At 32.2% G+C, this 13752-nt stretch overlaps 1 protein-coding gene across 2 annotated transcripts; it reads left to right on the top strand.

The window, feature by feature from the left end:
- Nucleotides 1–6019: 6019 nt before the first annotated feature.
- Nucleotides 6020–13752, top strand: LOC108207507 (subtilisin-like protease SBT1.1). Of its 2 annotated transcripts, XM_064087388.1 has the most exons (10): nucleotides 6020–7074; nucleotides 7379–7455; nucleotides 7546–7591; nucleotides 7870–7945; nucleotides 8800–10155; nucleotides 10378–10435; nucleotides 10523–10606; nucleotides 10943–11013; nucleotides 11374–12973; nucleotides 13155–13752. In XM_064087388.1, exon 5 carries the CDS (start codon nucleotides 8815–8817, stop codon nucleotides 10018–10020), a length of 1206 nt encoding a protein of 401 aa, XP_063943458.1. In that variant the 5' UTR covers nucleotides 6020–7074; nucleotides 7379–7455; nucleotides 7546–7591; nucleotides 7870–7945; nucleotides 8800–8814; the 3' UTR covers nucleotides 10021–10155; nucleotides 10378–10435; nucleotides 10523–10606; nucleotides 10943–11013; nucleotides 11374–12973; nucleotides 13155–13752. The 2 variants fall into 2 exon arrangements, with proteins under 2 accessions (XP_063943458.1, XP_063943457.1); XM_064087387.1 differs by lacking the exons at nucleotides 6020–7074; nucleotides 7379–7455; nucleotides 7546–7591; nucleotides 7870–7945 and adding an exon at nucleotides 8492–8608 and having other exon boundaries at nucleotides 11374–11484; nucleotides 12113–12973; nucleotides 13155–13734.

Here is a 13752-nt window from a genome sequence, read left to right as displayed (position 1 = left end):
GATCCATCTGGTCGTATTTATTTTTATCCGAGTTAGCAAATTTTATTTTATTTTTCAAAAATAATAATTATATATGTAATCTCGTTTACACATTTTCGCAACTTGAAAAGCAATCATTTTCGATCGATATGGTAATCTCATATCCAATCTTGACAATATTTTTGAAATATGTATATTTTTATAAATTTTCATATCTACTTATCTACTTATCTACTTATCTACTTATATATATAGTAGCCCAACAGGTTCGTGTCAAGCCTCCCTCCTGAGCAAATAAATTACCTAGCTCCGAACCTGAGCCTAACTCCGAACCTAACATCTTCTCATATATATAAAAAAAAGATGTTATTCATGAGGCTCGAACTCGGGATCTCTCCAATACAAATACATCACTCAAACCACTTGAGCTACACAAACAATTAGTTTATTACTCAAAAGCATTAATCACATACTTTAAAACTTTTGTATTTATATTCGTCTCAATATCTTATTTATTTGAGATGAGTTATTATTTCAGTTAAGTCTCATATATTGTTTACATGATATATTAATATCTATAAATTAATTATTTACATAAATAAATTTAAAATTAAAAAAATATGAATAATCGGGTTCGTGCCATGATTCGGATTTCAAAAAATAGATATAATTCGTATTCGAATTCAAATCTAACTTAATAGTTTAAACGAGCACCGATACAATATTATAGAAATTTTAAGTCATGAATGTGAGAAATAAGTACAAAAACTGAGGTTTAAGCGAGCATCTTTGAAAGTAAAAATTGATGGGCTTTCAACATGGGCTATGTCATATAAATTTCTTTTATTATAAAAGACAATTTACAAAGAGATTACAATATTTTGGAGAACACGAAATAAGGTGACTGAAAGAATATTCCTATGTAGAATATTTTTTATTTTAAACTTATGAATTCAGAATTTGATGTGTAACTAAATCTTTTTTAAAAAAAATTATAGATATAAGGATAGTGACAATACATCAAATTTGGTGTCGGAAAATATATCTAAATGATATAATTTTGATGATATATGTATTTGAAATACTATAACTTGTGATATGAAGGTGAATTTAATGAAATTTTATATTGTTAATCAAAAGTCAACCACATAATAATAAAACGCGTTTACGAGAACTACTAAAAAAATTTAAGTTATAAATTTTACTTTGTTAAATAAAATAACACAGAGAAATAAGTTATATATATTAAAGTCTTAAAACTATAATTTTTAATATGCCATCATTCAATATATAACATACCAGTTAAATAAAATGATTCAAACTACAGTTAAATTAATCATTTACAAATTAAACTAATAAAATATAATTAATTCTGAACCGGATAATCTGATGCGATACGGTGAAACTAATATCTGGTTAAACGGGACTAGAACAAGAATAGTTTTTTCATGATTCAAAATATCGAATATATAACTTGATCTTTAACAATTGAACATGATATGCCACATTGATCACTCCTAATAAATACGAGTATCAAAATATTAAAAATGTGAGTCTGCACAAAGCTAAAAAAGTAACTGCACGACTAATTGAACTAAATATTCTATGGTTTTATGAACTTCATGATGCCTAACTCATATCTACTCTCTTTTTGCTATTTGAAATTCCATAAAATCATTTGTTTGAGATCTGTTTTATAACGATTACATGAAAAATCATTAAAAGTCTTAATAGACAAGCTCAAAAAACTAATTATAGAAAATTAAAATTTTATAACGAGATAATGTTATAACATACTGTATCAAAGTAATATTCATCAAATATTTTTAAATTACCAATAAAAATATAATACATTGAAGTACTATATACTCCCTCCGTCCCAAAAAGAGTGAGCTGGTTTGACTTTCACGGAGATTAAGAAAAATGTAGTAAGTTTAGTTGAGAAGTGGGTAAAGTGGTGGGACCTACCAATATTTAATAATAGATTTGAGATAGTGGAGGAAGATAGTGGGTGTAATAGTGTTTATATTATTATAGAAAAGAGATAGTGGAAGAAAGTAGTGGGTGTAATAGTGAAAAGTAGTGTTCAAAAATAGTAAGTATTGTAGGTTCATTCTTTTTGGGACGTCCCAAAAAGGAATAAGGGTCACATAAAATGGGACGGAGGTAGTAATTGATATGAAAAATAAAAGGATAAGACACATCAAAGGTGTCAGAAATTTTTGGGGTGCAATTTTATGGTTAGTGTTCAATTGATACTTTTATAATAAAATAAGGTACGTGTCTTTTTACGTACAACACATGTTTCAATTTTTATTTATACAAAATGTGTGCAACATATGCTAAAAAGAATGTGTTGATGATCTGCTCCATCATGTATCACTTTAATAATTATGCAAACGTACGCTCAAAAAAGAAGAAATAAATGTAGGGCAACGCGGACCACACATCTTCATTTAATCATGATTTAGGATATCGTAATTCACATATCAAAAACAGGTTTTTATCAAAATCATGGTATATTAGTTGAAATAATTTAATAATTTCAACAATAAATTACAGATTCTTTTAATGAGGTATAATATATTTAAAATTTAAAATTTCAGTATTAATTTCGAATATAATTTTGAACATTGATAATATGATGATGGTCTCTATATCCTAACGAATTTGAATATAGAAATATCAGTTCAAATGTAGTTTTTGATCTATAATTTTTTTTAAAAATATACTCCCTTCGTCCTATTTTAGGTGACCTTATTTGACTTTCACGGAGATTAAGAAAAAAGTAGTAAAAAAGAGGAAATTTAGTTGGAAAGTGGGTAAAGTGGTGGAATATATCAAAATTTAATAATAGATTTGAGATAGTGATGGTAAGTAGTGAGTGTAATAGTGTTTATTTAATATAAAAGAGTATAAAATAGAGAAGTAGTGTGTGTAATAGTGATAAGTAGTGTTTAAAAATAGTAAGTATAGTAAGTTCATTATTTTAGAGATGTCTCAAAAAAGAATAAGGGTCATATAAAATGGAATGTAGGGAATAGTACTTATTATTACTATTAATGCTATTAGCTTGCATATATTACATTTTTCATGTTTACATATTTTGTCAAAAAGTAAAACGTAATAGTTACGCTCGAAACAATATGATGACACACGGATATTATTTAAAACATAATACAAACTCAAGGTCCGTACAAGAACAATATAATGACATATGAATATTATTTAAAATACAGCAAAAACTAGAGCCCCGTGCCTCGCACGGGCTTTTATGCTAGTATATATAGTAGCCCAACAGGTTCGTGTCAGGCCTCCCTCCTGAGCAAATAAATTACCTAGCTCCGAACCTGAGCCTAACTCCGAACCTAACATTTTCTCATATATATAAAAAAAAAATGTTATTCATGAGGCTCGAACTCGGATCTCTCCAATACAAACACATCACTCAAACCACTTGAGCTACACAAACAATTAGTTTATTACTCAAAAGCATTAATCACATACTTTAAAACTTTTGTATTTATATTCGTCTCAATATCTTATTTATTTGAGATGAGTTATTATTTCAGTTAAGTCTCATATATTGTTTACATGATAGATTAATATCTATAAATTAATTATTTGCATAAATAAATTTAAAATTAAAAAAAATATGAATAATCGGGTTCGTGCCATGATTCGAATTTCAAAAAATAGATATAATTCGTATTCGAATTCAAATCTAACTTAATAGTTTAAACGAGCACCAATACAATATTATAGAAATTTTAAGTCATGAATGTGAGAAATAAGTACAAAAACTGAGGTTTAAGCGAGCATCTTTGAAAGGAAAAATTGATGGGCTTTCAACATGGGCTATGTCATATTAATTTCTTTTATTATAAAAGGCAATTTACTAAGAGATTACAATATTTTGGAGAACACGAAATAAGGTGACTGAAAGAATATTCCTATGTAGAATATTTTTTTTATTTTAAACTTATGAATTCAGAATTTGATGTGTAACTAAATCTTTTTTTAAAAAAATTATAGATATAAGGATAGTGACAATACATCAAATTTGGTGTCGGAAAATATATCTAAATGATATAATTTTGATGATATATGTATTTGAAATACTATAACTTGTGATATGAAGGTGAATTTAAGGAAATTTTATATTGTTAATCAAAAGTCAACCACATAATAATAAAACGCGTTTACGAGAACTACTAAAAAGATTTGAGTTATAAATTTTACTTTGTTAAATAAAATAACACAGAGAAATAAGTTATATATATTAAAGTCTTAAAACTATAATTTTTAATATGCCATCATCCAATATATAACATACCAGTTAAATAAAATGATTCAAACTACAGTTAAATTAATCATTTACAAATTAAACTAATAAAATATAATTAATTCTGAACCGGATAATCTGATGCGATACGGTGAAACTAATATCTGGTTAAACGGGACTAGAACAAGAATAGTTTTTTCATGATTCAAAATATCGAATATATAACTTGATCTTTAACAATTGAACATGATATGCCAAATTGATCACTCCTAATAAATACGAGTATCAAAATATTAAAAATGTGAGTTTGCACAAAGCTAAAAAAGTAACTACACGACTAATTGAACTAAATATTTTATGGTTTTATGAACTTCATGATGCCTAACTCATATCTACTCTCTTTTTGCTATTTGAAATTCCATAAAATCATTTGTTTGAGATCTGTTTTATAACGATTACATGAAAAATCATTAAAAGTCTTAATAGACAAGCTCAAAAAACTAATTATAGAAAATTAAAATTTTATAACGAGATAATGTTATAACATACTGTATCAAAGTAATATTCATCAAATATTTTTAAATTAACAATAAAAATATAATACATTGAAGTACTATATACTCCCTCCGTCCCAAAAAGAGTGAGCTGGTTTGACTTTAACGGAGATTAAGAAAAATGTAGTAAGTTTAGTTGAAAAGTGGGTAAAGTGGTGGGACCTACCAATATTTAATAATAGATTTGAGATAGTGGAGGAAGATAGTGGGTGTAATAGTGTTTATATTATTATAGAAAAAAGATAGTGGAAGAAAGTAGTGGGTGTAATAGTGAAAAGTAGTGTTCAAAAATAGTAAGTATTGTAGGTTCATTCTTTTTGGGACGTCCCAAAAAGGAATAAGGGTCACATAAAATGGGACGGAGGGAGTAATTGATATGAAAAATAAAAGGATAAGACACATCAAAGGTGTCAGAAATTTTTGGGGTGCAATTATATGGTTAGTAGTTCAATTGATACTTTTATAATAAAATAAGGTACGTGTCTTTTTACGTACAACACATGTTTCAATTTTTATTTATACAAAATGTGTGCAACATATGCTAAAAAGAATGTGTTGATGATCTGCTCCATCATGTATCACTTTAATAATTATGCAAACGTACGCTCAAAAAAGAAGAAATAAATGTAGGGCAACGCGGACCACACATCTTCATTTAATCATGATTTAGGATATCGTAATTCACATATCAAAAACAGGTTTTTATCAAAATCATGGTATATTAGTTGAAATAATTTAATAATTTCAACAATAAATTACAGATTCTTTTAATGAGGTATAATATATTTAAAATTTAAAATTTCAGTATTAATTTCGAATATAATTTTGAACATTGATAATATGATGATGGTCTCTATATCCTAACGAATTTGAATATAGAAATATCAGTTCAAATGTAGTTTTTGATCTATAATTTTTTTTAAAAATATACTCCCTTCGACCTATTTTAGGTGACCTTATTTGACTTTCACGGAGATTAAGAAAAAAGTAGTAAAAAAGAGGAAATTTAGTTGGAAAGTGGGTAAAGTGGTGGAATATATCAAAATTTAATAATAGATTTGAGATAGTGATGGTAAGTAGTGAGTGTAATAGTGTTTATCTATACTATCTATACTATACTATAATAAGCCAACATAAGTATAATTTGTAGTCCCATGTTTTGTTCCTATTTTTTGGTTTCGTCGTATTTTTATAGTCTCTCGTGAATCGTCTCTTGCTATACTAAAACTTAATAATATTGTCCTGTTACAACTCTATCTCCTTAAGTCCTAGCAGAGGTTTCGTCAAAAAAAAAAAGTCCTAGCAGAGGTTAGTTTAACAACCAAAAACAAATACCTACACAAGCCACTGTCATCATCTCCCTCTGTCTCTCTCCATCTCGGCGACCTCTGTACTATACTCCATATTCTCCCCAACTTTTTGATTCTTTCAGCCTCAATCCCCAACTCTTTCTCAACGAGATTTTCAATCGAGTCAACGATTTAGTCAATGGCGCCTTTTATTGCTTTCATCAGTCTCTCTCTCACACACACACACTCAAACACAAACGCTTTCAACACAGCTTTGCCTAATTTTATGTCTAATTTTCATTTTCTTGATTATATGTTTAGGGAGGCTTCAACTGTACTCAAAATTGATGGCACTGATAGAGCAGATGAGCCGAAGAAAATAAGATTTTACTTCATATTCTCATTTTTTTTTCCTACTTTTTACTGCTTTCGATGTTAATTAGCTATACGTATACGCGGCCAGTGTTCTTTTTTTCTGGTTTTTGTTGGGAGTTATCAGTTCTCACAGGTGTTTGTTTTGATTTTTAGGGTGTAGTTTATTTGCAGAACAGGATTCATTGGGCTTTTGATAGGCCGTTAACAATGTAGGAAAAGTACTGTTTGCACCATTGTTTTGCTCTTCCGCTAGGATTCACGCTTCCCGCAAATGTATTTGCGAGTTGTTTTGTGATTTAAGTTGTTATGAATTTCATGCTCTTTTTTTGTATATGGTCTTGCTGATCTGAATGCAAATGAAGTTATTGCTGGAGTAACTTTGTTTCTATATTTAAGACATATTTTTGGAGTTGTTTAGAGTTAATTTGTGGTTCCTGAGATTTTTTTGGCGTTGGTGGTGGTGGTGAAGGCGGTTTGTATGAATATGAAAGTGGAGTTGCGATGACAAGAGATCCCAAGCCAAGGCTGAGGTGGACTAGTGATCTTCATGATCGGTTTGTTCATGCTGTCACTAAGCTTGGTGGCCCTGACAGTGAGTCTATTCCTCTGTTTCATTCATTTTCTATATTACTTTTGTAAGTTTATCGAGGCGGAAGCTGAAATTGAAATGACACGTACTGAAATCTAAAATAATAATCTTTTTACTGATTATTTGAAATCAGTTGGGTTTTGTCATTTATGCGAAGAACTCTGCTAATTTTTAAGAATAACATGACTGAGAACAAGAAATTTCATTGATTTTGTGATTCATCAGTGTTTCCCTCAAATTAAAATAGCCACTCCACTTCTAGTGGCTTTTGAATCTGTGGATTAATTATTGTATCTCCGTAATGCAGAAGCAACTCCCAAGTCAATGCTGAGACTCATGGGCTTAAAGGGATTAACATTGTACCATTTAAAGAGCCATTTACAGGTATACATGTTCATATGTTTTAGACTATAATCCTGTTTCCTTTTATAAAAATTTTATGTGACAAAGTTCTGAAAGTTCTTCGGGCAGCAGGCTTCCAGGAAACAGGATACGGTAGAGCAAAACATTGAGAACAGTGGTAAGTCTGTACCATAGTATAGGGTTTGTACAGCTTGCGGAAAAACATGAATTAATTATCAAACACCTCCATTAGATGATTAAGAAATGCAATCCAGATATTCCAGAAGTAAAATAAGAAAACTTGCAATAGGTTCTGATAATTTTGGTTTGAATTACCTATTGTGTTCAGTCGGCTAGAAGTTCATGTCACATTACCTCTGCATGATCATTTATTTTTAATATCTTTTATGGAGCTGGACTTTTCTCAGTTTAATTTGTATCTGTTTTATTTTCTAGGGGATTCCTATGGATGTTACAATATGCTAACTATGTGCACAACTGAGAACACATCAAAACTGAATGGCGAAAGAGGGTATGTGATCCTAGAACTCATGTTTTTCAAGTACTAATAATAATAATAATAATAATAGCCTGAAAATAGCATTAAACCTATGGCTTAATAATCCCTTAATTCATAAATCCTGATTCCAAATTCAATGGATTTTTACATCCCCTGCCCCAATTCTTCATACCTAATTATAAAAAATGCCATCCAAAAAAATTATCAGCACCCCCTGCAAACATTACTTGTTCCGCTTTCTTGGCTCGGCTATTTCCTCCTCTTTGACAAACTACAATATTTCCCTTCACAAGCGCCGGTGTAAGAGAGCCATTAGAAAGAATTTTTGGGATATATAACATGTCCTTGCTCAATGTGCACAAAAATAGAACTCCGAATTCTAAAAAAGCTAATATGAAATTATTATTACAGGAAAAAGAGGTGTTCATACACACAAATGTAATAAGTTAGTTAATTTCTTTCACCCTTTCAGATTAGTCGACCTGGTTCTTCTTTATTGCTTCAACAAGAAGTGGGAGATTAGAAGATTACATGCCTGGTCCAACATAATAATACATTGCTCTTGTTGTCCACTTTATATCTCCTGTTTTACTATTTATATCTTCCTTCAAACACTACTCATTCACTCGGGCTTGTGATCATCTCCTTGCTTTCATGCCAAGGTCAGGTGTGCATGTACGTGTTCTCTCGACGTTATCATTATTATTGCTCTCTGCACTCTCCTCAAACTCCACTATCTCTTACATGTTATCAGAAAATTTTACTCAGAGATGAAAATAAAATAGAAAATGCTGCATTTTATTTAAATTTAAGCTTTAGTATTAACTTGTTGTATGTTTCTGACAATATATTTGTGTTTTTGGCAGTATACATCAGCAACCATGAGCTTGAGGACAGCCTTGCTGTTACTAGCCTTGATGGTTTCAGTAACTTCATCTGCTTCGACAGATAGAGGTACTTACATAGTTCACATGGACAAGTCGAAGATCAAAAGTCTTGAGACAGTGAAAAAATGGCATGAATATGTCATGGACTCTGTTTATGAATTGTCAATTCAAGAAAATGAAGAAGAAGAAGAAGCATATCCACCCAATGTTCTATATGTTTATGAAACAACCATGTTTGGTTTTTCTGTAACACTCACTAAATCAAACCTAAGATCATTAGACAAAATCAACGGTTTTCTCTATGCCATTCCTGATGAAATGCTGAGCCTCCACACCACTCATTCACCAGGTTTCCTCGGCCTAAATCCTGACAGGGGACTCTGGCATCCCAAGAATTTGGCTTCTGATGTCATAATCGGTATTCTGGACACTGGAATATGGCCAGAACACATTAGTTTCTTCGACACTGGCATGCCTCCAGTGCCCTCCAATTGGAAAGGCAAATGCGAAGAGGGCACCAATTTTACAATTTCAGATTGTAACAGAAAGCTAATTGGAGCAAGAGCTTTCTTCAAAGGTTATGAATCTGTTAGAAGAATAATTAATGAAACAGAGGATTACAGATCTCCCCGTGATGCAGAAGGCCATGGTACACACACTGCATCAACTGCAGCTGGTAATCTTGTACCAGGTGCAAGCTTTTTTGGCAATGCTAAAGGCGCAGCTACTGGAATGATGTTCACAGCACGAATTGCAGCATATAAAGTTTGTTATGCTTTCGGTTGTTCAAGCTCAGATATTCTAGCTGCCATGGATACAGCTGTCAGTGATGGGGTCAATATATTGTCACTCTCATTAGGTGGCATCCCAAAGCCTTATTATGGAGATAGCATAGCCATTGCAGCACTTGGCGCATTTCAAAAGGGGGTCTTTGTGTCATGCTCAGCTGGGAATTCAGACCCCTATAGCTCCACTGTTGGCAACGTCGCACCATGGATCATGACTGTGGGTGCAAGCTCCCTTGACAGGAGCTTTCCAACCACAGTTACCCTTGGGGATGGTCAACTGTTTAAAGGGGCTTCATTGTATTCCGGGAAAAATATTAAAAGCTTGCAACTTGTGTATGGTGCAACTGCACTACGCTTGCTATTTCCGCTTTTTCAATTGAGCTGTGTTTTGGAGCCATTTGATATCACGTGATGCTGTCTGATTTCTTCCTACTTCGCATCACTTTCCACCGCAGTGGTTTAGACAGTTTCGGCAAAGAGACAACAAGCTCATGGCTCCAAAATCCCCAGGAGCTGAATCTTTTCCTCTTCAATCCATTTCTTATAGGTCAGTTTGAATTTTTGTTCAATTTGAATTCAAAACCACATATTACATACAACACGAATCTCTTCACAGTGAAACAAACATTTTACAGGCGATGAAGGAGGTTCTCTCGACGACTTGCTATTTTTATGTTTCTTATTTATGCATTTGTTTACCACTCGGTTTGTAATGCTGATTTTGGTTCTGATATTTCTTTTGTTTATATGTTTCTTGGATGGATTTTAGGGGGTTTTCAATCATCTCAAACTGGATAGTTTCCCTACGTTGAGGGGGGATTGTTCTGGTGAATTCATGGCCTGTGTTTTCTGTTTCGTAATTAAATCTGACTCAATCTTATTCCGACCTTTTTCAATTTTGTTGGGAGACTTAGGTTCTAAATCAAAAAGAAGAAGGACAAATGTGGAACAAGATAAAGAAAATATCAAACCAACAGAAGAGGGGAGTCCCACCCCTGGTGAGTTCTCTTAAGGCCTGTTTGATAAAAGTGTTACCCTCATAGGAGTTTGATATTATCAGTGAGCATGCAAGCATTTATAAATTAGTGTCACTCATTTATGTACCCTCATTTTGTGTATTGTATGTGTTTTTCATTGTTTTGCTTTTTAAGGTGGTCTCTAGAGCTTAATCCATCATTCCCTCCTATATAACATATATTATTATTCAATCCACTTAATTTTCCACTTAATTGAGCTACTTCACTGCACTTGCTATTTCCAGCTTTCAAGTAAGCTGTGTTTTGGAGCCATTTGATATCATGTGATGTTGTCTAATCTCTTTCTACTTCGCGTAGCTTTCCATCGCAGTGGTTTAGATAGTTTCGGCAAAGAGACAAGAAGCTCATGTCTGCAAAATCTCCAGGAGGTGAATATTTTCCTCCTCGATTCATTTCTTACATGTTAGTTTGAATAATTGTTCAATTTGAATTCAAAACCCCAAATTACATACAACACAAATCTTTGCACACTGAATCAAACATTAGGAAGGCGATGAAGGAGGTTGTCAGGATGAGCTTCTGTTTTTATGTTTCTTATTTCTACATTTGTTTAGCACTCGGTTTGTAATGATCGACCTCCGCTGTCAAATTTGACCAATCAGAGTTTAAGAGATTTTAACTTTACACAATATAAAAACTTATCTCCAGAGATCATTTATTATATAATTAAAGATGTTGGAGCTGTTATAGCTCTTATTGTTGTTTGGTGCTGCTATATTATTTTACAGATACTGAGGTCAAGTAGATGCCGGTGCCCCGTCTCTCAGAAAGCTCAAATTTTAACAAGGTTTATTAGATATCAGAATGCACGACTATGTCGTCCGGACTGCATAAGAGAGGTGCATCTCGCCCTCAAAAATATATAGTAGACAAGGCACTTTCAATTCTTTAGATATCTATTTTTTTTCTGCTAATGTAAGAGTATATCAGTGTCAATATCTACTTAAGTACATTTATACTTTACCACACATACATCATTAGATAATGATATCAAGTAAGAGAGATACGATGGTAGGAGGAAAATGAGATAATTAAGATATTTTGCAGGAAACTATTAACAATTATTTGCATAATGGCATGATCTCCCATTATCTTGCTTATCTTACAAGCAATGAACATTGACGACTTGTTGCTTCCAAATTTCCTGAGTTCTTTTTGCAAATAAAAGAATAAAAAAAAGTGAAATTCTAAATTTCAGAAGGATGGTATTGGAAATTATTGATGGCAAGAGATCAAAGGGTACAAGTGAATAGGAGTGTAGTTGTGAACTTGCATTTTTATATTCAGATTATATGTAAAGGCCTACTGGGAAAGGTTGTTCAAATTTTGGTGAATGAATCTGAGTCACTAATTTAAATTAGTGGAGTCTTAGGCCAAGTATTATGTGTGTCATTCTATTCTTCCTCCAATTTACCCTGTCTATAAATATAAAACAGATAATATAACAACAATATTAAAATTTTAAAGTTAGGAAGGGAGTTCAAGGAGCACAACGAGGCCCTGTTCTTGACTGGATGCATCATTTACGGATAGCTATTGATGCAGTAAGGGGGTTCAAATAAGAGCTTCTGTATTCTTTCCTTTCATATCCAGGATCTACATTCGAGTTTGGGTAGTTTAACTTATGTATTCTTTCTTCTTCTTGCCTGATACTCGCTAATTATGATTTAGCTTTTTGCCAATATGTGCACTTTTTGAGCAGTTATGAACTTTGCTAATTAATAAGAAATCACTATGAATATTTTTGTATGCTGGTTTAGATTGGCACTTGAAAATATATTTTGTGTTGTTATATTTTGTGCAGAGGTTATCTATTAATTTCTTTTTGAAGTTCTGTTCCAGTGAGTAATTTAGTAAAGATATGGGAGCAGAGAATACATAGAACTCAAGTTTGCATTCAATACCTCATGAACCAAAGGATTAACCATGCATGTTGATTTTGAATTTGTCCATGGTTAGACTCTCTAAACAATTTTGGAAATTTGTCTATACATGATATCCTCTCCTCAAAACTTGCACATCTGGATCCTCAATTGGGGTTATGTATGTTTTTTATCTAAATAACATCACTTGGCTTATTTTAAAAAGCTTTTATAATACTAATATATGTGGTTACACGAAATCACAGATAGTAGCTGCATTCCACTTCTCATATACGCCTTCATGGGTAGTTCAAGAGACATTGCCATATGATAAGTGGCAGTGCTCTCTCTTTTGATGGGCACATTGCTACAAAATGAACTTGATCCTGAAACAAACAAACTTGAATTTCAACGCCTTGCACTTACTGCGACATTCTTTGCTGGTGTTGCTCAAACTACATTTCAGGTACAAGAAAATCTAACAATATAAAACAATGTGATCACAAAGGCACTAAGATCTTCCCCCTCATTGTCTATAACTATATTATATGCAAACTATTTTTTTTTGAATGGATTGTACATATCTGATGCCCATACATATTAAAGTGTGTGTGATTTTAGTGATTTGTGTTTATATTCATGTGTAGATGTAGAGACACATGAATTCTGGATGCTTTCCTGCTGATCTCAAAACTCAGCAGAATGTCAAAGCTGTTTTTGATACTGCTATCAAGGTTGTACTTCAACCTCCAAGGATGAAGGAAATTGCAAGGTAGACCAGACGTAGAAGCTCTGGTTGATCAATTGTCCAGAGTATGGTATGCGGAGGTTGTGTTGCTTAACACATGCTGTTTTCAAATGGACCAAAACAACAGCCTTTTGGCATAGATCGATCTCCTGCAATTGCTTTATCAGTTCAACAGATCAAACTCTTCTCTTGCTACGTGTACATCAATGGATGCTGGCATGCATTATTGTAGCCGGAGGGAATTTGTCGATTTTGTGGAGGTTTATCTTATTCTGTTAACAGACAGATGAAAAGGATAGCCATAGGAAATTAGGAACTCATTCTTTCTCTAGGCTATGACTATTATTGTGATATGTGGATGTGCATATATGATGTCCGGCTATTTAATGTCTTTTGCTACTGCTGTTTAATTTGTAGAAATTTAATGTGATATTTCTTGCCATGGTGTAGTACATATTTCAGTCATGGATGTTACCAAGATCTCAAAATATGGAGTA

Source organism: Daucus carota, chromosome 2 (genome assembly GCF_001625215.2).
Source record: "Daucus carota subsp. sativus chromosome 2, DH1 v3.0, whole genome shotgun sequence".
NCBI classification, from domain to species: Eukaryota; Viridiplantae; Streptophyta; class Magnoliopsida; order Apiales; family Apiaceae; genus Daucus; species Daucus carota.
This window is presented reverse-complemented; position numbering and strand designations above follow the sequence as displayed.